Source organism: Aulonocara sp. 'chitande type north' Nkhata Bay, linkage group LG23 (assembly GCF_057382095.1).
Source record: "Aulonocara sp. 'chitande type north' Nkhata Bay isolate Kocher_YH1m ecotype deep benthic linkage group LG23, A_spYH_male_GT1.1, whole genome shotgun sequence".
In the NCBI taxonomy this organism is placed as follows: domain Eukaryota; kingdom Metazoa; phylum Chordata; class Actinopteri; order Cichliformes; family Cichlidae; genus Aulonocara; species Aulonocara sp. 'chitande type north' Nkhata Bay.
Genome location: NC_141365.1, coordinates 13,012,137 through 13,035,843, shown reverse-complemented (window position 1 = coordinate 13,035,843; position 23,707 = coordinate 13,012,137). Strand labels below are relative to the sequence as shown.

At 44.4% G+C, this 23,707-nt stretch overlaps 3 protein-coding genes across 4 annotated transcripts; 2 read left to right on the top strand and 1 right to left on the bottom strand.

Moving 5' to 3' along the window:
• Nucleotides 1-69: 69 nt before the first annotated feature.
• On the top strand, nt 70-12,140 carry crlf1b (cytokine receptor-like factor 1b). 2 transcript variants are annotated; one of them, XM_086282695.1, is made up of 8 exons: nt 248-464; nt 2,661-2,939; nt 3,893-4,022; nt 4,183-4,355; nt 7,028-7,185; nt 8,041-8,209; nt 9,293-9,474; nt 10,233-12,140. In XM_086282695.1, the coding sequence occupies exons 1-8, from the start codon at nt 248-250 to the stop codon at nt 10,254-10,256; spliced, it is 1,332 nt and encodes a 443-aa protein (XP_086138821.1). In that variant the 3' UTR covers nt 10,257-12,140. The 2 variants fall into 2 exon arrangements, with proteins under 2 accessions (XP_086138820.1, XP_086138821.1); XM_086282694.1 differs by lacking the exon at nt 10,233-12,140 and having other exon boundaries at nt 70-464; nt 9,293-10,117.
• Nucleotides 10,724-14,841, bottom strand: rex1bd (required for excision 1-B domain containing). Its single transcript, XM_086282698.1, has 5 exons — nt 14,688-14,841; nt 13,783-13,865; nt 13,438-13,642; nt 11,278-11,366; nt 10,724-11,102 (listed from the first exon to the last, which is right to left on the bottom strand). The coding sequence occupies exons 1-5, from the start codon at nt 14,688-14,690 to the stop codon at nt 11,030-11,032; spliced, it is 453 nt and encodes a 150-aa protein (XP_086138824.1). The 5' UTR covers nt 14,691-14,841; the 3' UTR covers nt 10,724-11,029.
• A 1,541-nt stretch (nt 14,842-16,382) lies between these two features.
• fam78bb (family with sequence similarity 78 member Bb) lies at nt 16,383-23,707 on the top strand. Its single transcript, XM_086282696.1, has 2 exons — nt 16,383-17,613; nt 20,574-23,707. Exons 1-2 carry the CDS (start codon nt 17,348-17,350, stop codon nt 21,094-21,096), a joined length of 789 nt encoding a protein of 262 aa, XP_086138822.1. The 5' UTR covers nt 16,383-17,347; the 3' UTR covers nt 21,097-23,707.

Genomic DNA, 23,707 nt, shown 5'->3' with positions numbered 1-23,707 from the left:
GAGAACAGGGAGCTCGATACTTGGACTGATGACTGGTTTCGTTTCTTTACATAAGAATATTTCTTTTTTAAAATCATTTAGTATCACATGACTTTAACTTCCATCACTAACTGGTGAGGATAAAGCCTCGCCTAACACTGACAGGAAATGACATATTGTAATAGGCGTGGTGATGTCAGGAAAGGTGAGATTTTCAAACCTGACAGTTGTCACCGCCTCACCTGAAGCATCTCTCTGCATAGGAACGATGGCAGCAGGGAAAGTGTGCAAGTGTGTGTGTGTCTGTGGGGGGCGGGGCGTGAGGGTTGCAGTCAGAGGAGGGATCCTCTCTCACGGAGTGCAGCTGCGCAGTTCTTCCTCCAGCTTCAGCTCCTGGAGCTGCGAGCGGACAGCAGCAGAGAGAAGCATGATTCCCATCGTGTTGGTGATCCTCCTGGTTCCACGCGTGTTGTTCTCCACGACACGTGAGTAACACCGAACTTTCGGTAACTTCAGGTAAAGCTACGTCACCTCGATCCTGTCTAAAGGAGAGTGCAGAGCAGCGCTCGAAGCAAGAGAACAAGTTCATGTTCAACTGCGTGAACAAGTTTGTTCCTCACCTGTAAAAATTCTTATTCTTAATCATAGCGATTATAAGGATTAAACTAACTCAGAACTATCTGCAAAATAACGTTATTTAAAATGTATTAATGCAGTAAATGTGTCTGTCTGATACCTGACAGTCAGTGAGGTAATAAGAAGAAGATCATAGAGGAAATCTTACCTATGACTTTGTACTTGCTTTATGGCAAAACTGATGCCAGATAACTGTATACAGCACTGTGCAAAAGTCTTGAGCCACTCCTAATTTCCCTTTAAAACATTTTTATATTTTGCCTCCAAGAAGCCAGACATTCCTCGAGTGCTCTTGAGCAACAGTTCTCCAGCTTTCTGAAGGTCTTTGAAAGTGTTTCTTTGGAGATTGGCTGCCTTTTCGCTCATGTTCGGTCCTGTCGTCAGACCTGACCATTTTCAGAGGAATGGGTTTTGTTTGTTTGTTAACACTGACCACTGAATCATGCGAGCATGAAAAGGCATCTAACCCAAGGGATGAACTATGGGATGTTGTGCCTGCATATAACAGAAAACTGAGGTGTGCAGTTAGAACAGTATTCATTTTTCATATTATCACAGATATATTGTTTACTGCGCTCATAATTAGCACTGTGTTTAATTCCCTCTCACCGAGGGCCGAAGATGAGAACTGCTGTGCTGTTCCTCAAACATTTTCTCTTTACATTACAGATTAAAACACTGAAGTGAAACATATGTTAGAAAGCTTATCCGCCGCCCACCTGCAGCATGGCTCATAAAACTCTACATATTAACTCAAATATCTGTGAATAAGGAGCCCGGTGGTGCCATTCAAACACAGAGAGGAGGGCTTCTCATGGGCATCAATCACAGGGGCAAACCTCACGCCTCAGACGGTCGCGGTATGGAAAAGCATTCAAGGGTTTCACCAGTAAACCGGGGTGACCTCTCTGACTGATCCTAGCGGGGCTCCATAAATCCGCTTCATTACTGGGTCATAAATATGTGCCGAGAGGCTGCTGCTTCCCACACACACACACACACACACACACACACACACACACACACACACACACACACACACACACACACACACACACACGTCGGTTGTTCATATCTTGTGGGGACATCTCATTGACATATGCATACCCTAACCCTAACCATGGAAAATGAATGCCTAGCCCTAACCATAACCCTTACCCTAATCCTAACGTAGCCCAATTGTAACCCAGTCACCAAAACCACATTTTGAGTCTCAAAATGCCTTCAAACTCGTGGGGACCGGGATTTTGCTCCGCACAAGTATAGTAAACTTCCCATTTTTGGTCCCCACAAAGATATGAATACACACTCGCGCACACACACGTTTTCCCACGGCTGGCCAAAAAATTTTGCCTCTAATGATTTCTTGTTATAAGTGCTGTGGTTTCACCTCGGGCTCTGCTGTCGGTTTGAGAAACACTCAGACAAACAGCCGCCGAGCGCTGTGTTGGGGATGCTGCTGAAGAAAGCGCAGTTAATTATGGTTAAACGATGACTGGGGGGAAGCTACAAACCTCAAATCTAAATGTAGTCCTGTTAGGAAAGAGAACATTAGCAAGTTTACAGGATTTTTCACCTCCGAGGAACGTTTTGGTTAAATTATTCCACATTCATGTGTAGACGGGGGAAGAGAGAGGGACTGTTCTAAAAACCGTCAATAGATGATGTATTATATTATTTTATTGGTCAGGCCTGGATGTGAGGATCTTCTGGTTTTGTAGATAATCTTAAACAACTTTAGATTCTGGGTATTTATTCTGTCACATTCAGTAATTAGAGAATAGAATAGAATAGAATAGAATAGAATACTTTTATTCGTCAATTTCTTCAAATGTACTTGCCATACAAAGGAATTGAAATTACGTTTCACACTGTCCCATGCGTAGACATTGACAACAATAAGGTGCAGATGCACAATACAATAGAGCATAATACTAATTAGACTTTGAGAACTTAATTATGACAGGACTTGATTATCACATGAAGCCTTCATACTGGTTTTGGCTTAAGAGGTTGTTTTGTGTCCATGTGTCTCCAACACCCAGATGTGGCGGTGATCTCCCCCCAGGATCCCTTTCTGCTGATTGGCTCCAGTCTAACGGCCACGTGCACGCTGAGCCCTGAGCTCGGCGTGCACGCCAGCACTTTATACTGGACGCTGAACGGAGCGCGCGTGTCCAGCAGCGCCTACAGTGTGGTGTCCCCCAGCGTCCTCAGCGTCACCCTTCACGGCCTCAGTGGATCCCAGCAGCGGTCCGGAGACAACCTGGTGTGCCACGGAGCGGACGGACGCGTCCTGGCTGGATCCTGCCTTTACGTGGGCAGTAAGTGGAGGGTGAACACTGACTCTGCAGATGACATTATAAATGAGCACACTTCATAATTACATGATCAGCTTTATTAGCTCAGTATTAATTTTGCAGAACTGCAATCACTGCAGAATAAACTCACTAACAGGCGACATGAACCAGGAGATGTAACTCCTGTGTCGTCCTGTAGGGGGCAAAATTCAAAGAATTCAGCTGTTATTATACGGTCTGCCTAATCAGAAATCTTCATTTGTGCAAGTTATAATAAGAATCACATTAATCATAGTTATTTTTTATTAAAGTGATACTACAGGTTAATATAATTCTCATTGTTGCATTAATGTGCTGATGAAGGCAGAAATTATTATACTCATACACATACACAATATTTACATTATGAAAGTATAGTCATATATTTTCCATAATAGATGATTTTATGGGAACGAAGCCTATTTAATACTGAGAGGGAAGATTAGGAGATGGTCCAAAAACAAAGCAAAGGGTTTCAGGTTGTAATAAACCTTCACTCTGACATGAAACTTGCTTATGTTTGTGGAAAAGTTTCAGTTAAGGTTAGGAAGGGAGGTGTCAGTACTCGAGTAAAGTCTGACGTTCGATGTGGTGAATCTGTAACTTTCTCAGAGATTTCTGATCTGAACGTTTTAAGATTAGTTGAGTTGATTTCAAAGTTAAATGATTTCCAGCTGAACTTTTTCTGGACAAAATTCTTTTTTTTAAGAAACCTCGATTAAAACCACATGAAGCATCAGGTGGCTCACACTCACTGTGTGTGTGATTAACGCTCTCTTACTCTTTGTTCCTTCTTGATTATAATCTTTATATCTGTCTGTGCTTTTTTTCATGCAGTATCTTTAAGGCGACATTAGTGTTTGTTTTTATTTTATTTATTGTAATAGGTTGACACCAGTCTTCTTCTTCTTCTGTTTTCTGCTCCGTTTTGTCTCCAGTGCCTCCCGAGAAGCCCGTCAATCTAACTTGTTGGTCCCGAAACACGAAGGACTTGAGCTGCCGCTGGAGCCTGGGTGGTCAGGGCGAGACTCACGTCCCGACCAAATACACCCTCAAGTACAAACTGAGGTGAGTGCCTCCAGACCTGCTGTCACAGCTTACAGGTGATTATCTCATCCCGCCGCCCTCAGCTAGACTGGAGAGTTCACTCCGAGGATGCAAACGCCTAAAAACACCGTCTGCCTCTGTGGCGGCAAACACCAGATTCAGTCTCTGTTCTTGCGTCCAGATGGCACGGCAAAGAGAAGGAGTGTGAAAATTACAGCACGGGAAACGAGCGTTACTCCTGCTACATCCCCCGCAACATCGCCCTCTTCACTCCGTACGAGATCTGGGTGGAAGCAACCAATCAGCTGGGCTCTGCTACCTCTGACATCACCACCCTGGACATCCTCGATGTAGGTGAGTGAGAGACGTCTATCTAAAGTTAACAGAGGGTTTCAGCTCAGCTTTACGCTTCCCCCTCTCCTTTTACGTTTCAAATTCAAATTCAAATTCAAATTTTATTTGTCACGTACACAGTCATACACAGTACGATATGTAGTGAAATGCTTGGACAACTGCTCGTGACCTAAAGAAAACAAAAAAGGAAAAGGCTATGAATAAGATAGGAAATAAATATGAAAAATTAAAAAGGGTCAATTTAACTAGGAAGGAATAAAATATAAATTAAGGTTAAAAATGAAATAACTGTACAACACAAATTAGAATGAAGGGTAAATTTAACTGGGAAGAATAAGATAAAGATAAATATATAAATTAAAGTTGAAAATAAAATAACTGTACAACAAAATACACAATACACAATATAGAACTATATAAGAATGTATGAAGAAATCTAAATATAAATAAATATATACACAATAACAGCAGCTGTACAAGTGTTAACCGGAAATGAAGAATATAGTGACCAGAGTTGTGCAAAACCAAAGTCCAGAAAGTCCAGTGTGTGTGTAAGAACTGTTTGTCTGCAGAGCTCCAGCGTGTGGCTCTAAGACAAAACTGTCATGTTGTAAAAGTTAACCTTAGCAGATGCCCCTCACGTGACGGCTTCACATGTTCCTGGAATTGAAATTGTGGCGTTATGATTAGTGTAGCCCTCATCTGCTTGCACAGGCCTCCGGTAAACTGTCGCATTTCATAAAGCAGCCTTTGTGTTTTGGAACTCGGCATCCTCTCTCTGTGAATCCTCATTGGACGCTGAGGAACAGAAAGCGTGGAGGCTGTGAGTGGGCTGGAGGCGAAGGAGGAGCGCCGCCGTGTGTGATGCGTTGCGCTGCCAGAATACCAGAAACAATGAGTTCTGCCGGCTCCGTTTCCCTCTTCATCTTGAGCCGAACAAAGAGACACGTCAGCCGACACACAGTGAGCGATGTCTTAAGCGGAAGGTTACAAATGGGAAGCATTTTTAACGAGTGTTCCCTCTCGTGCTGCCATCCTCTTTGCCTTCATCTTCCTCCCCTTCAAAGCACTCGAGCCACTTTGTTTTATTTCTGACTGACTGAGGGAACGACGTGCTCTGGCAGGAACTACAGACTGACCTAAACTGAAGCGCACACACTAAATGAACAGCACCAGGTTTTTAATTTAGCATTTTAATAGCATTTAACTATTAAAATGATAAATTAGGAAACCTCTGAACGTGGTATCACTTTGAAATTGTCCTAATCACACACATTTTTGTAATCAGCTGGTCCAAAAAATCATACCAGGGTACACATTAATGAGTCATTCGCACTACAGTAAAAACAAAACAAAATATGGAAACCTACCTGTGATTAGTAAAAATCTCAGGTTGCAGCAACCAGTTGCAGGTTGTCTTCTTTCTGACAGATGTGTGCAGGTTTGCAGATACGTGCTGTGTAGCTTCTAACTGGAGACAGATGCCAGCACGTCACAGTGAATGAATAATGAGCACGACCCTTTGAAGTAGGGAGTCCACTCAACTGGTCACCAGCTGGTTGTGTTCTGGTTATTTTCCTGTTTGAAAGCAAAGCTGCAAAAGATCACTGTCCTGCAGAAACCACATTTATAATGTGGAGGAATTTCTGAATTTCTCGGATCTCAGATGGGAATTTCTGTCTGTAGACGGCAGCAAATTTAGGCGATTATTTTTGGTATGATTTTCTCTGATTAAATTGAAAGCGGCATCTATACGCCGTCAGTTAAAAAAATTATTACCTATTAGTAATCTCCGTCTCTTCCACAGTGTGGGTTTTGTCCAGTATTTTTCCCCTCAACCCAATCAGTCTCTCGATGGTCGCCCCTCCCTGAGCCTGGTTCTGCTGGAGGTTTCTTCCTGCTAAAAGGGAGTTTTTCCTTCCCACTGTCTCCAAGTCTTTCCTCACAGGGGTTCATCTGATTGTCTTGAGGCGACTGATGTGATTTGGAAATAAAAATGAATCTGAGTTGCTCCATGTTAACACAGTTTTTCATGTAAATGCCACTTTGAGCAGACTATATCTTGCACGCCATCACAGTCATTTTATTTAAGCTGTGGTCGTAAGCTGTTGTTTTCTCCAGTGCAAGAATGGCTTCTTTCATTTGGGGTTATTACTACAGAAAAAATAAAGGCAAATGATATTGAAACCTGCTGTTTCTGACAATCAGCCAATCGGAAGAAGGCTGGCTGGAATGGCGAGGTACGTCTCAGAGAGAGGATGACGTGAGGTGCTGCACCAGGTCCTGGTATCAGATAAATTACGATTAGTATGAACACAAGCTTGCTGTAATGGAGTTCAAAGATATAAATATAAAGTTGGACAATATTTGGTCCCCATTAAATATTTATTTGCACTGCTTTTCCTTCCACATGACAGCTATTTATTTAGTTCATCTGTACCGTGGAAATTCCCTGTGAAGCTTCAGCTCTTGCTTTGATCGTGTGGTAAAGCAGACCAAGGATGAGGCCAAATATAGTAAATACTCTAAAGCTGCACGTAAGAGTGTTAATGATTTAAGAAGCAGCCTCCGAGTAGTTTCATTCATTTCATCTCTTACTGGTCATCCCTGCCTTGTTGGACTTTACACCTGCTGCATGCAAACCCTTTAATAGATGTCCCTTGTGTGTGCAGTGACCACAGACCCTCCCGCCAACGTGCAGGTCAATCGTGTCGGCGAGCTCGAGGACCAGCTGACGGTCCGCTGGGCCATCCCCCCCGAGCTCAAGGACATCCTGTTTCAGGCCAAATATCAGATACGCTACCGACTGGAGGACAGCGCTGACTGGAAGGTGGTCCGCACACAAACCCGCAGACTCGCCTACACGCACTTTCTCTGTAGCTACTGTGGAAACGTGTGAGCAATGATGAACATGAAGCTTCTTGCTTCGCTGTAAAACAAATCTTCTCCTTGCTGTCGTTAGCGATTTATAGCTTCTAAGTGTTGAAGTTTGGTTTTGATCCAAAAGTGCACAAAATGTTCCTCCTTTAACTCTCTTTGATGTTTTCTAACCAAAGCTCCTTACTGTTTCTCTGCTTTGTATGTTTCTCTGTTGAATGAGAAGATTAAGCAAACACCGTAATATTTATTGAATACGAAGTCACCAGTATCCAGAGGAGATTCAGGATGAAAGCAGAGCAAACAAAAGTTTCAGACGCTAAAAATAATGTGGGGAGGCGTTCAGAGCTAAGACCGTGAAATTAAAAATGATTAATTAACTTTATATAAGAGGCAGTCAGGAGAAAATAGCAGAGCCAAAATCACATCGTTATCTCCTGTTGAAGGAGTGTGCAGCGTGCTTCTTGGTACAGCTGCAGTTTTCAGGTACAGTTGGCGAATTTGTCTCAGGTCTTCTGTGGATTTGAGATCGGGGCTCGTAGCATGTGCTGCAGGACTGATCATGTATGACTCTAGCCTTAAGTTTAAGCTCACTGTCACGTTGCAGAATGGATCTGAGCACTTTCAGGTCAGAAGTCCTCGTTTTCATTCAGATCAAAGCAGGTGAAATGGATTCACGGTGGATTACTGTCCCTGACAGTGACACTGATATCCGGCGTTGAGGCATTTATGGCCTTTCTGCTTTTCCTCCACCAGCTGTCAAAACTGTCTCCTTACAAACTCTGTTTCTTTCTGACCTCTCCATCAGTTGGTGGACGATGTCGGCAATCTGACATCGTGCCGCCTCGCAGGCCTCCAGCCTGGGACCGTCTATTTTGTCCAGGTGAGGTGCAACCCAGTGGGCATCTTTGGCTCGAGGAAGGCCGGCATTTGGAGCGACTGGAGCCATCCGACCGCCGCCTCCACGCCCAGCAGTGGTAGGAACTTGAAATACAGTAGACGCCGTCTCCAAGTAAAAGCTATCAGCCTGGATGTAGCAAACATTTGTCACTAAAGTACTTCATGTCCCTGACTGTCTCTTTGCTTAAATGGCCTTTAAATGCTTCCCAAGCGTCTGTGATGCCCACATATCTTGACCGTTCTTTCCGTTCTCTCCAATAATCAACCTTTCATTGCCAATTAAAAGCCAAAAAAAGAACAATGTGTCCTCCTTCCCGATCCAACATCCTGAACAAGGAGATTCAAACCGCATGTGGCCTAAAAGGAACCAAACATCAATAGGCTACGTACCTTGATAGGGATCTCCAGACGGAGGATTAGAGGGAACTGCGGAGAGCCGCGGGGACGTTTGATAGATTTTTGTCGTCGGCTTCAAACATTGATCAAGTTAAAAAGCGGCATGTCTGTCAGCGGCGCACACAGGGCCTATAAAGCCTGAGTGGAAGCAGGTTTGGGAGCTGGAGGGGCAGATAATGAGTTACATAGGTTATGTGGTCAGGGGGAGGAAGTCGTTATCGGGCTCTGTTGTTTGCAATAAAGAATTGATGGTGGCAGACGACAGGAGCCCAGAAACTGAGTGTCGCTTCCACAAACACACGGCGTCACAATGAAACTAAAGTTCTGTTTGGATTTTCGGTTTTGCAGTGTTGAGCTACGATAGAGTAACTTTGTTTGTTTTTATCACGCAATCAGACAGATTAGGTACAAAAAGATGGAAAGCGTATTTTAATGTCTTTGATTGAGGAGAAAAAATAGGAATCGAAGCTTTTGTCTGCAGCAACGACTGTTTTGAACGAGTTTTCCCGCCTGTGAGAATCAACCCTTCCGAAGGCAGCGTCTCAATTCAACCCTGCTCCGTTTGATTGTCTAATGAAGACCTGAAAAGAACTCTAAACTTATACGAATCATTCCAAATATTCACAGAGCAGTCGGGTCAGGAACATGCTTCGTTTTCTTTAATGCATAACTTCTTCTGATATTTAAAAAGTCACACCTGTGCTCACACTTCACCTGTGCATCTTCTCACTTCCTTTGTCTCCCCCCGCCCCGTCTCCTCCCAGAGCAGCTGCAGAGCGGCTCGTGCGACCCTAAGAGCGGCGAGCAGAACTCCACGCTGCGGCGGGAACTCAAGCAGTTCTTCGGCTGGGTCCGCAAGCACGCTTACGGCTGCGGCGGCATGTCGATGAAACTGTACGATCAGTGGAGGGTGTGGCTGCAGAAATCGCAGAAAACGCGCAAGCAGGTAGGTAAGCGCGGCTGTGTCCGCGGCCCCAGCTGAATTTCTGACCCTGCCTTTGCTTCATCATATGGTCGGCATCTTTGCAAACACAAAGGGGAAGGATTTCTCTTGAACTTGCTCTGTGAAGTTTCAGTCTGTACTTTATGATCGCGTAAAATGTGCGGTTTAGACTTTACAGGCCCAGAGGTGGAAGCATGAAAGTAGACACGCTCTCAGTCGAGCACTCTGATTTTATTACATATTTAATGAGTGGACTTCTCATCTTCATCTGATGGCCACAACAAAGAGAAATAAACACGTAAATGTAATTAACAGCCTTCGGTAATGTGTTCCTTTTGTGTTTTGTTTTTTCTCTTGGCGCGAGCGTTCCCCTTTCACAGAAATAACTCGGCCCAAATGGCACGCAAAGCCTCCAGATCTGCTGTGTTTGAGAGTCTCTGTGAGGAGTTCACGTCCTCTGACGCTCAGTCCTTGAACTTGAAGAAACCTTTGGTCTGCCTGACTCGATTAGCTCAGAGGTGCCTGGATTTTTTTTGTGTTCTTTATAGGGGACAAGCTGTCGTCTGAATAATGTCTTTGTCCGCAAAGTGTGACAGCTTCCCATTGATTACCTCGAGAGAAAGGCAGCGAGAGGCAACACGGTGAATAAGAGCGAGGAGAAAAGCGGCAGTCACACGGAGAAATGTGACGATTAGTGGAGGTGGCTTTTTTTTTCCTAGCTGAATTATCCCAGTAAGAACCATCTGCTTTTGTCTTTTCAGATTCTGCAAGAAGATAATTCATAGCACAGAAACTCGGCGTGACTGTGGCATTTAATTCAAGACGCACATCGAGAAAGCTTGACAGATGACTGGTCCACAGGGTCCCCGCAGTGTTGAGAGGTCCAACTCCCGTCCAAGGGACGCTGCAGAGGCTGTGCGCTCACACACTCTTGATTTTAAAAGGCCCGAGTGGGAGATAACCGAGACAAAGCAGCCTTTCATTCAGTCTGTCTGCTAGATCTGTTAGCAATAACAAAAAATATTAACGCCTTCAAAAACTGCAAATTTATACTCGAAAAAAGTTCAAACTGCTTCGTGTTTAACAGAATGTAAGATAAACACGTCTCTGGAAGTGAAAGTTTGCGGCATGTCACCAGATCAGCTCAAATGTCGTTTAGCTTATTGCACATTTAAGTGAATATTTTATCTATTTTTACTGTGTGTGATGTAAAGTGTACAAACACCAGCTGGTTATTAGTTAAGAGCAAAACTTGTCTTGTAAAGCATCTTTATTTAAAAATACAATCCAAACAAAGAGAGCGTCTCCAAACCGATCACACCTTCTGAATATTTTATATACACATTTCATTACAGCGCCAGCAGAGTTCTTTCTTTGAGCCCTGAAGTAACACAAACGCATGCCTGCAGACAAACACTCACGCAGGATGGATGTTAAAGGCCCTCCGGGAGGAATAAGACTGCAGCGGCGAGCTGGGTGGAGCCGGGTGGAGGGGAAGGGGATCGATAAGTGCAGCTCATAGTGTCCGAGACAGAGGCTACCTCCTGGGAGCGAGCTGTCAGTCGCACTCCTCTGAGTCATACTTGAAGTCCTGCATGATCTCACTCAGAGCCTCTTTGTTCTGGATGATCCTGGGCAACGAAGCAACACACACACACACACACACACACACTTTTATTTGTGCTGGTTTGATATGGAACAGTTACAAAGATTATCGGATCAATTAGAAGAAGAACTGAGCCTCTCAGCAGCGAGCTGATGGGAAGCGAGCACAGTAAACTGAGGGGCTGTAATGGCAGCTCTTACTTATGCTTGATCTCCTGAATCTGTTCTTGACAGCTCTGGTCCTCCGGCTGATCCTGGGCCTGCTGCTTGGCCAGCTGCAGCTTAGCCGTCTGTTGAGAGGGCACATCAGATAAGATTTATGCAAACCACTCATCAGCAGAGGATGGAGGAAAGGCGGATGATTAACCCGGAGATAATGGGAGCTTTATAACATTACTGGAAGAAAGGGAGCTGAATTATAGAGGAATGTAAACCTTTATACAAAAGAACAAAGCAACATCTCTGAACACCAGATGTACCGAAGTCTGTGAAAATGTGGGAAGCACTGAGGTGGTCAAATTTGTCCAACACTCTGTAATACTGCCCGTAATTAAAAGGAACTTCAATGTTTCACATTTGAAATGACAGTAAAATTATATTTATCTACAAATACCTGCAGGTAGGCACACTAGAATAAGGAAACACAGATCTATAGTGTTTAAATAACTTTAATAGTGCATGACTTCAGGTATTACACAGGAAAGGAGAGAAAATTATTCTGCAAGTGATTTTAAGTATGGTGTCATTCAAAATTAAGTTAGCCTTTTCTCCTTCGTTATAGGTCACATCATGGTATTTATTTTGCTGTAAGCTGGTAAGGAAGCACAGTTCTTATGATTTATAGTGGTATAACAAAACGATCATTTAATAACCAAACATCCAGCCTAGACGTCAACATTTTTAATAATAATAAAGATTTAAAAAAGGTCAAGAGGTTCGTTACAGTAGTTCAAACTGGTGGAGGTGAAGCTTCCAGCTACAGCAGGCTGCATCTGCACAGCTGTCAATCAAAACGGCCACTCCCCTAACTTAAATCACCATGGTAACATTATTATGGAGGGGGTTTTGTGCTGGGCATTTTACCTCGGGATGAAGGACTTGCTTGTGCAGTAATCATGTTTCCATTCTGCTTTAAAGAAAGGTTTTTGGTTTCTGTAGCTAATTTTCCCCTTCACACTAAAAAAGAAAAAAATCACCACATATATCTTTAAACAGTGTGTTGATTTAAAGTGATACTAAAGCTTACAGGCTGGTCACTTTGAATGACCGGTGGAGGCTGACGGATGGCAGCTCACTGCTGGATTTCATCCCAGCAAACTAGACTTGTGTTTGTGGTGCTGTGCCTTTTTGAAGCAATTTAACTCCTAGCAGATGATTCTGTTTACTTTTAATACAATTTTAATACAAAGTAAGTCGAAAAGGTGTGTCCAGTTTTGACGGTGATGGAAATATGAGTCCACAGGCCGACTGCTGGCACCACCGTGTGGTGACCATCTCCGCATCTTCACAGCAAGTCTTGAGAAACACCAGTGACCCGATCATTCCTCCTTTTCAAATCAACTCTTAGCATCGAGAGTGTATGTGTGTGAGAGGTGGACAGGGGAAAAAAATGATGATAAATCAACCTCAAAAGATCCAGGTCTCAAATATGAAATCTCAAACATATCCCTCCAGAAGCTTTTCTCACAGCTTTACTCCATCGGTGATGTAAACTGGAGGATTTATAACAAACTGCTGCTCTACAAATGATTTCTGACACTCAACAATGATGGTGGGGAAATCTGCTTTCAGCTGAAGAACGATTAAGAAATGATTTTCGTTTAAAGCAAAAACGCTGCCTCCTTGTGGTGAATCAGTAGAATTGCATCCAGTTTTGGAAAATGTTCTGAAACATTATCTGTCAGGTACGGTTTAACACCACATTATTAAACAACACAAATTCCTCTTTGACAACTGTTCAACTTTTCTGGTCAGTCATTTATAATCTTCTTTAATCTATATATTTATAGTTTTGCTTTCTAGCACAAACCGTTTTAGATGTTCTGAACGAGTGCGAACAACGTGTGTGTCTTTGTGTTCAGAGCAGGTACTATAAGGCATGCTGTCGGCGGCTCGCTAAAGTAGGATACATATTTATGTTTAACAAATGGTCAGAAGTGAGTGGAACGTGCTGCTTTCTGACAAAGAGAATAACACAGCCTTGTTGCCTTTACTGTGATCATGTTTACTGGCATCCATAGTTTCTTGCCAAAGGCCCGTTAAGGAAATCTCTCATCACCACACAGACGTATATTATATTTTAGATTCCCCTCGACTTTGCCTCGGTCTAAAAAGTGACCCATGCAGAAAGTGCTTACATACCAGTTCAAGTTTCTCCTTCTCTTTGTTCTGCAATTTCTCAATGTGCTCGGAGAGGTCTGGTCTGTCAAACTCGTCGTGCAGCCTGCCCTTGATCTCCAGCACTTCCTTAGAGATGCCGCAGAACGCCTGCGTTATCTCATGGACCAGCTGCCTGTAGTGGTCAAAGTCATAATGGGGCCCTGTCCTCAAGTAGGCTTCGTGTCCCCTGGACAGCCATCACAAAAACAACAGGAAGGGGGGGCATTTAGTCATTTAATACAGATTCCTCTTGTTTGTGTACATGATGTAATCACTAGAGACAGGACTGTGTGTGTTTAACAGCATTATCACGAGATTCAAACGTACTCTTCAAAGAGCCGGTAGGTTTCGACCCGCTCGGACTGAAGATGATAAAATCTCTGGATCAGGGCTTTAAAGTCTGAAGGCACCTGGAGAAACGAGACAGGTCACCAAAATGAAAATATATTAAAACATCAGGTCGCAGGACACTCACTGGATGTATTTTTACTCACACTGAACTCAGACTGGATTACAAATCTGAAGCTACACTTTCTCATTGCAACATATCAGGTGACCCAGAATCCTTCCGTAGTTATGCAGCAATAGGTGTAGCCTGCTGGGGGATTCCCATGATGCACTGAGTGTTTCTTCTTCACTTACTGTGTATTTATACACGTCTTTGCATTGACTCATTATTTATTATTAATGTCTGGCTCTCTTCTATAACTTGTCTTCTGTCCTGTCCGGTCATGGCAGATGGCCACCCCTTCCTGAGCCTGGTTCTGCCGGAGGTTTCTTCCTGTTAAAAGGGGTTCTCTCCTTCCCACTGTCACCAAGTGCTTGCTCATAGGGGTAACATTCGTGTAACTAACATATTAAATCGTGACCACTCAACATGGTATAAATACCAAATAACAAAAGTTTAGTTTTTCTCACAAACACCGATGGAAAGCTTGAATTTTAACTAATATCTTGGCTGTTTTAAATACTCATTAATATGTAACGTGAAAAAAAAGATCAAGATTACTGACCCAGTTTAGAATGAAGTCATGTTGCTGTTTTTTTCTGTTAATGGTTTCTACAGGAGCGAACTAAACAGAAAAAGTCCTGCTTCACTGACTCAGCAGCGTGAATGCTTCAGCATCACTAGCTGGAGGTTCCCAAATTACCATTAGCTTGGTTAGCTTAGCACATGTGTTAGCTTTAAAGTTGGGCTTTTGCGAAGTTAAACTGTGAAATAAGAAACTCACCATGGCTGTAACACACCCGGGATGACTCTCCGCTTTTTATAATGGCACCATGTTTACACTTTATAAGCCCAACACGCCGCTTTCCTCCTGTATGTGAATCAGCAACCTGACCCGGAAATGAAGAACATGCGGTTGTAAATGGCTGCTTTCCAAAATAAAAGCACTTGAACTCGTCGGTTGCACAAAAAAGAGACTTTCTTTCTTTCTTTTTATTGAACCCCTCCTCACATAAAAGTGAAGACGCACATAAACAAAGCAGGAGGTCAATTACACACCAGAAAGAAAACAAACAAAAGAAATAAATAGATAAAACAACTAATTACACATGTCCAAACGCAGATACAATTTCTTCACAAAATTTAGTAAGTTCGCACTGTACTGTACAGTACTGGAATTATAGAACTTCGCCATCTTATAAACATTCGGTGTCAACCTGATATATACAGTAAAAAAGTAATTGCCCCTTTCTAAATTAACTGTAATTAACTACGTTTTTGGAAAGCGAAGTTTAATTACACTGTCACACCGAGGCCTGATTATTGTCAGACCTGTTGAATCAAGAAATCGCTAAATAGAAGCTGTCTAACAACGTGAAGCAGGCTAAAAGATCTAAACAAACAGCTGAGAAACAAAGTCACTGACGCCTATCAGTCTGGAAAGGATTACAGAGACATTTCTGAGGCTCTGGGACTCCAATGAACCACAGTGAGATCCATTATTCACACATGGAGAAACTGCAGACAGTGCTGAGCCTTCCCAGGAGTGGCCAGCCCACCAAAATTCACCCAGGAGGTCACAGAAGAACCAAAACAACATCTGAAGACCTGCAGGCCTCGTCTGGCTCTGTTAAGGTCAGAGGTCATGACTCAACAATAAGAAAGACACTGGGCAAAAATGGCCTCCAATACCAGTTAAATGTTTGATGTCAGTTACTACTGACATCAATGGTGGCACAAGCAGTTATTACCTGAAGCTGGTAATGTTTTTTCACACAGGGCAGGTAGGTCTGAAATTTGTAAACTAATAAATCAAGAAGGGGCAAATACTTTTTTCACAGCACTGCATATAAATAAGAATCTGCATCTTGTTTAAGCTGTTTTCAGAAGCCATCATCCTGCATTCAGCCATCTTTATCAACTTAAATCGACCCACTTCTCCATCTACAGCACAATTTGCAGCATTTTATATTCACAAGTAGCTTCTTTATCTCCAATAAATGAGATATATTTTTGTGGCACCACATCTGATATTATTATGACTAGTTGTTTATTAATAAATGGAAATGTCCCATGTATGTTTTATTATTATAAACAAAAAAATCTGTAATGTTAAAAGACGTAAAGCAAAAGGAACAACGTATTCTGTGTGTGTATAGATATATATACTTATATGTAAAGTAGTAGTGTAATTTCTGGGTAGCTGTAAGGTGAGCAAGGCCAGTAAAACACTTTATCTGAAACCTCCGCCTGCCGAGGTGGAGGTAGGGGAAGGCTGCAGACCCCGGAGCACCGTGAGGTGATGTCGTTTTGCCGAAACTGTGGCAGTTTTATTTTGAAAAGCCTGATGTTCTCAAACCAATTAAACGACCCTTCCTGTTAAAAGTGCCGTTCTTCGGCACAAATCCCCCGGGAAGGTGCTTTGCCAGGGCGGAGTCACTCCTAAAAAATTGAGCAGAGTGGCACGTGCGTGGACTCCGTGTTTGTGGGGTTTGGTATTTTTGGGGGGAGAGGTCGCAGAGCTGCTCCCGTGCGGTCTCCCTCCGCCGCTCATTGGTCGGCTGAGCATCTTCAGCACCGCGCAGGCTGAACAGCGACGCACAGCCACGCAGCCTTCTTCAGCGGAGGACGACGCGGTGCACGCGGCGCGGTTACTATGACACCGTTTCTCTTATTTTTCTTATTTTGATCCTTCGGCGCTCTTTCGCTCTGCACTGCGAGGATTTGATGCCCGGGGTCTAGAGGCTTTGATCGGGAATTGCCCTCCGGGTGGTGGCTGGGAGGAGGCTGGTTACCCCACCGCTGATGCTCGGACTCCCGGCTTGTTCCACCGGGCTTCCCTCCGGTCGAGTGGCCAGGCATGACGGACCCTAACGACCTCGCTCAGGTTACCGGCAGCAGCACCAGCAGCATCAGCAGCAGCATCTCATGCACGGTTCAGCACCGCCAAACACCGCCGCCCGATCCTCGGGTCCCCCTGCCGGTGTCCCAGCGTCCGCCGGTCCCCCGACGCCTGTTGTGACATGACAGCTCGGGGCAGAAAGGCGAGGATCAAAGGTTACGGGCAGGGACTGCAGCAGGAGCGCGGATGGATCGCATCCTCCGGGAGAAACTGACCGCTGGGGTTTAGAGGAGAGGATGCAATCATCCCTGCATCTAAAATTCACGTGACACTCGATTTATCTGCTCCCTTGTTTCTGCTTCAGATCCTCCGGAGGTCAGCGCGCAGGGTCAGCCCCAGAGCAGCGGGCAGATGTGCTCGCACATCAGCAGGGCGGGTGTCTGCGTTACCGGGTACCCTCCCGGGCCTGCAGCGTGGTAGCACCCACCTTTGCCTTATAATCTCATCGGATGCACAGCCTCGCGGTGTCGGTGGAGTCCCGGCCAGCTGTGCCTGTCAGGCTCACTTAGCCGCCGCTGACCGCCACCTCCACCCGCACAGCCATGGGTTGCATCCAGAGCATCGCCTGTAACAAGTCACGCATCAAACGAGAGAGCATCGTGGTGTGCGACCTGTCCGCCACCATAGACCACTGCCCCACGGTCATCGAGGAGAGCTCGCCCATAGTGCTTCGGTACAAGACGCCCTATTTCAAAGCGTCTGCGCGGATTGTGATGCCTCCAGTCCCGCGCAACGAGACCTGGGTGGTGGGCTGGATCCAGGCGTGCACCCATATGGAATTTTACAACACCTACGGAGACGTCGGCATGTGAGTTCACACCTCTGTCACCTGAGTCCCAGTTACACGCGCGTGACAGGATTTCAGATGCAGGAAAACGGGAGCGCGTGCGTGACGGCGCGCCTCCGTGCACTCTAATAACTATAACGCGTTCGTGCCCGAGCTGCACGCGCTCGGGGAGCATTTGTGCACGCAGCAGGTTAACGGAGCTCGTCAGCCTCCTTCATTCAAACGCCCACCGACAGATTCTGTTCCTGTGACTCTGGCACCTAAATAGAAAAGCTGCTATTAGAGGAGCTAAACAACAGTTGCTGCTCTCACACTCAAATTGTGCCCACGGAGACATGTCCTCCCCCACACCCACACCTCACACACACACAAACGCGTTATGTCTGGAGGGCATATGCGAGGGGGTGTTTAATCCTACTGGGTGCAGGGGTGTGGGTGGTGCATGCACGGGTGAGAGGATGGGGTTTAGGTTGTCATCGGATTGGTCACATGGCATGGTAAATAGATGGTAGGGGGCCTCCAGATGACAAAGCTGTTGATTACAACAAAGGGATGATGATGATAATCCACTGGCACACTGAACCATCATAGCTTTTCTTTCTTTCTTTCTTTTTTTAGACAATTTGGCCCAACAAAGAGAAACTTCCTGTAATAAAATAGATTTTAAAAAGCAAAACGGCTTAATGAAATACAGTATCACATAACTAAAAGCTTGGTAGAAATATAAAAAAAAATATATAAAATAATCCGCAGCCAATCAAAAAACAAGCAAAGCAAAAACAACAAATATCTCCAAATACACTCAAAAAAGCAAATTGGGTGGTTGTTACATTTACAAAAGTCTAACTTGTAATTTGAACAAAATAATTTCATGTCCCTATGGTGAACATAATTAAATTATGTAGGATCTGCATGAAATTCAACAACTTAATTTGTTCTTGTTCAGATGACCTGATCAAATCTAATAAGAGTGGTTAGTTGCCTGGACTCACGAAATTCACAAGATGACACGAGATTTCAAACCACAGGAAAATCGCTGGAGTTATAAGAGGCAAACAACCATACACACATGTGTGTATGGTTGTTTAATAATAAATAGCAATAACATACACGTGGTGCACCACGTGTATGTTATTGCTATTTATTGTGGTTTAAGCTGTCAAGTCTTGATTGGTGGTGTGGTGGTTAGCGCCGTTGTCTCACAGCAAGAAGGTCCTGGGTTCGAATCCAGCTAAACTGAAAAAAAAGAGCCTGTTGGAATTCCTTAAGTGAACAGTGGTTGCACACAATTGCTTTGGCAGAAACAACTGAGTTAAATCAACACAATGTATTCATATTCAATAAGCCTGTGCAGTTTGTGTTGATAAAATGTGAGTGAAACTTGTTTAAATGAACTAAGTTGAGCTCTTGGAATATTTTAATCCTTCGCAGTTTTGTCACTTTATTCCAACACTATTCAATAACTTTTACCCCAATACTACTTGGTCACTTAAATAATAAAATTTGTCTTCATATTTCATAATGTTCAACAAAGTCTAGAGTCTGGTTAACATAAAAATTGAATGAATTTACAACCACTACCATCCTCCTATCTTTATCCAGGCTGCAGGGGGGGCTGGGGCATAACCCAGAAGTGATACGGTAAGAGGCAGGGTACACCCTGGATAGCTCACCAGTCTGTCACATACAGACAAACAACTATTTTCTCTCAAATTCACACTTTACGGTAATTTGGAATCACCAATTAACCTAACTCTAATAACCGCATGACTTTTAACTGTGGGAGGAAGCCAGAGTACTCAGATGGAACTCACTGTAAACTAGCCAGGTTGTGGATTTGAACCAGTGAACCCATGCTCTTACTGTGAGGCAACAGCACTAACCACCACGCCACCAACCGAGGCTTAACAAAAGTAGGAAAAGCTATGATTTCAAGGCTTGATGCAGAATTTTCCATACGTTTTTGTCCTTGACAGCTTAAACCGCAATAAATAGTGATAGCATACATGTGGTGTGTGTAGTTGTCTGCCTTTTAAAACTCCAGTGATTTTCCTGCAGTTTGAAATCTTGTGTGATCTTGTGCATTTCTTGAGTCCAGGCAACTAACCATTCTTACTAGATTGTATCAAATTACACGTTACAATTTTGTAAATGTAACAACCACCCAATTTCATTTTTTCAGTGTAGTATGCAGTGAATTCTCTGTGGGGACTCTATTTCCTCCCACAGTTAAGTCATGCAGTTATTGGGGTTACGTTAATTGGTTAAAAGAATTCTCTCCATGTTAGCCCTGCAATAGACTGGTGAAGAGGATGGATGGAAGTTGTTATAAATCTGTTAACCAGACTCTAAACTTTGTTGTACATTATGTAATATGAAGATAACGTGTAGTTTTTAAAGTAACCAAATAGTATTGGGATAAAAAGTTATTGAATAGTGTTGGAATAAAGTGAGAAAATTGTGAAGGATAAAAATATTTCAAGAGCTGAAATTACTTCATCTAAACATGTTTTAATCACATTTTATAAACACAAACTACACAGGTGTATTGAATATGAATAACTTGTGTTGATTTAACTTGTTGTTGTTGTTTAAGTTGCTGCCAAAGCAAAACATCTATGTTCAACCAGTGTCCTCACTGTTGAATTAAGTAAATCCAACATTTTCTTTTTTCAGTGTAGGAAAAACAGTCGCCACAGCACCACAACTGGATCTAGTCATGCTGGTATCATTAGCAAACTAACAGACACGTTACACGTGTTCCTGGAGTCCATTAAGGGGCAGCTAACAGGGATCAAATGCGCTTTTTGGGGACTACTTTCATCGGTGGATTTGGTGCCATGTTTATACACGTCATACACAGCAACAGTGGCTTAACTTGTGTTTTTAATAAGTTTGAACGTCAGTTAAAATCTATGAAACATCTTTTGAATGAATGTTGGAGTTACCCAGAGATCTCTTGGTTCTCTGTCTTCCTCCAGGTCCAGCTGGGAGCTGCCTCAGCTCCGTGAAGGCCTGGTCCGGGCCATCAGTGACTCAGATGGCGTGAGCTACCCTTGGTACGGAAACACGACAGAGACAGTCACCATAGTCGGCCCCACGTCCAAGCCGTCCCGCTTCATCGTCAGCATGAATGACAATTTTTACCCCAGCGTTACCTGGGCTGTGCCGGTCAGCGAATCTAACACGCCTTTACTGACGAACATCAAAAGAGACCAGAGTTTCACCACCTGGCTGGTGGCGCTCAACACCACATCCAGGGAAAAGATCCTGCTCCACACCATCAAGTGGAGGATGAGGGTTGACATCGCAGTGGACCCGTCCCTGCCTCTGGGTTCCAGGGCCAGGCTGGTGGGCCGGGTGCACCAGGACCAGCCGCGGGTGCTGACTCGAATGGAGCCCATCCCTCTTAACGCCATGGGGAGGCCCAACGCCAACGATGCCCAGGTTCTGATGTGGAGGCCGAGGAGAGGCCCTCCGGTTGTTGTCATACCGCCCAAGTAGAACACCACGTGCATCTGATTGGCCGTTTCTGGACATCATATCATATCAGGCCAATTCTGCTAACAGGATAATCAGATGAGACACAAAAGCAGACAAAAATGATATTTATAAGCAGGCTGAGAATTGCATTACGTGCTGATGACCTCATCAGAGTTGCAGTGCTTTGAATCTTGAGGGGACAACCGCCTTAATTCCCCACCGCTGCCTTTGATGATTAGAAAGTTTGTTAGTCCCTGCTTCTGGTGCCGTTGGGCCGCCGGGTGTGCAGGCATGCACTCCGGCCCTGCACAACAGAGGGAAGACTCGTCTGAAGCTTGAACATCTGCGCTGGGATGTAACTGATACCTGTGCTGTAGCTACTCAGGCCCTGGAAGAAGTGATGGAGCTTAAATACAATTGACAAAGGTTTTCGCGGCCTTAAAGACAGCATACTCGTGGCCTGCTCTGTTCTGTGCGCTTAAGTGCTGTGTAAGAGTTTAAGCGAGGAAAGTTGTTAGAGTTTGCGTTGCGTTCACGTCCAGCGAGGACGCCGTCGCTGTGGGGTTCCTTCTTCATCGTGGACGCAGACAAGTAGAATCTCACCGGGATGACGTGAGCGTGCAAACGCGTGTATCTGTTTGTGCTTGTGTGCTTTCTATAATGGAGCCCGGGGTCGGGCCCAGGCGTGCTGCTGTGTCACACCGGACTGCCTCACACACTCTCACACACACACACAAGGCCTCGTTTGTAAAGCCGAAACATTGTAGGGTCATTTCTTTTCTTTGTGTTTCAAAGATTGTCACATGCAAACACAGAGCTACCTTGTTTTTGACATATCAGAGGAAAAGCAGAAATAACACTTTGGTTTCAGTCACATACACACAGACATGACTGAAGCCCTGCAGCAGGACTATTTCCCCCTCCTGCAATCGCACGTGGCCAGTTCGTCCGAGCTGCAGAGCTTCTCCCTCCCTGCCTTTTGAAAAGCCAGAGATGCCTGTGTTGATGACAGCCTGCTACAGTCAAACATGGTTTTATCATTTGAGGAACGTACTGATGCCAAGTTCCACTCATGTAAGACTGAGATCACACCAAAACATAGTTTCTTCTGAGTTAACCCTGGCAGCGTGCAGCCCTGCAGTTAGAAGGTGATCTGCTGAAGCGCAGCAACGTTTCAGCTGTCGTCAACGTACTTGCTCATCCAGATTTGGGATATCAAACTAACGCCTGTTAAATCTCACTCATCTGAGGGTTACAGGGTTTTTTCTTTGTCTTCAAACAGCATTTTTTACATCTAGAAAAAATGTATGACTGTTCATCTTCAGGGTGACGAAAAAAGTTTCGTCCATTCAAAAATTGTCCATTCAGCAGTTAGCAAAATATCCAAACACGTGACGGTGTGAGAGGAAGTGTTTGCTTCGCAGCGTCTCTGGTGGTCTGTCGTGATGTGTGTGTCAGAAGGTTCGCGGCTGAAAATGAAAGCCAGTATGTGCTGTTTTCCTACGAGCTCACAGCTTCAGCGTAGTTCACTGTTAGGCTGTTGTGTTTTGGCTCGTAGCCTTCATCGTGGTCGTAAAACATCACACACTTGGCTGAGATTGTGCGTTTTGTATTTCTTTCTGTTTCACATCTGCATCATTTAATCTGTAATATGTTTTATGATGACCCCGATGAATGCTGCGAGCCACAAATGCGCTTGTCTAGCCTTACAGTTACTCTGTATACTGTCGGTGCTGCAGGAGGTTTGATCTCTTCAGGCTTTTTCCTCTCCTCCGTGCACCTTAGAAGGAGGTGAAACAGTGCCCCAAACCAGAAACCTCTACGCTGCTTCTGATGATTTTCCAGGCGGTGCATTTACTGTAGATCTGCTCATCCGGCCTCAGTGGGACTGAAAAAAAAAGGCTTCTGCTGAACTGGTCCAGATGAGACAGAGATGAAGAGAGATGGATGATGTAACCACATTATCTTGCTGATGCTGCTCATTACTCTTGGTGCGAACCGAACAAGCCTTCACATACACACACACACACCTCATATAGAACAACAACAGAGCCAGGATCACCAGGAAGGACTGTTCTGCCGGCTTACTGCAAAACTTAACACACACTAACCGCACAGCGATGTGGACAAAGAGATAGTTTAACACCCTGATTATTGTAGCTATGACGCAGGGGCAGTTTGTGAGGCCAAGCCGACAATCACGAGCAGCACTTCCGATGGGACAACTTAGAAGGTGATCGTTATTGGACTGAAACTTTGCGCAGAGAACTGATGCTTTTATAGTGGGGAACTTTCCCCCCCCCCCCCACATGCCCCGATTAAAATAACGTGTTAATTAAAAATACATTTTTACTTCACCGTGAGGGTCACACAGTCTGCCGTCAAAGTGCATCCGGGCCTCAAGTGTCTTTTACAGTTAACAGCCGTGCCTGTGGGCTCGGAGCAGAGTGCTGCACGGCCCTTCGTGTGAATCTGACTTGTTATTCCTACTTGTCCTGCCGGTCGACGTTAGATTGTCTGAAAGCGACAGGCTGACGGTGTTTTACAGTGTTTTAATGTGGAGGACGTACAGTCCTTTCTCTCAGACTGTCTGGCTTTTGCATGCAGTGTTTTTAAACTCATTAAAACAAAT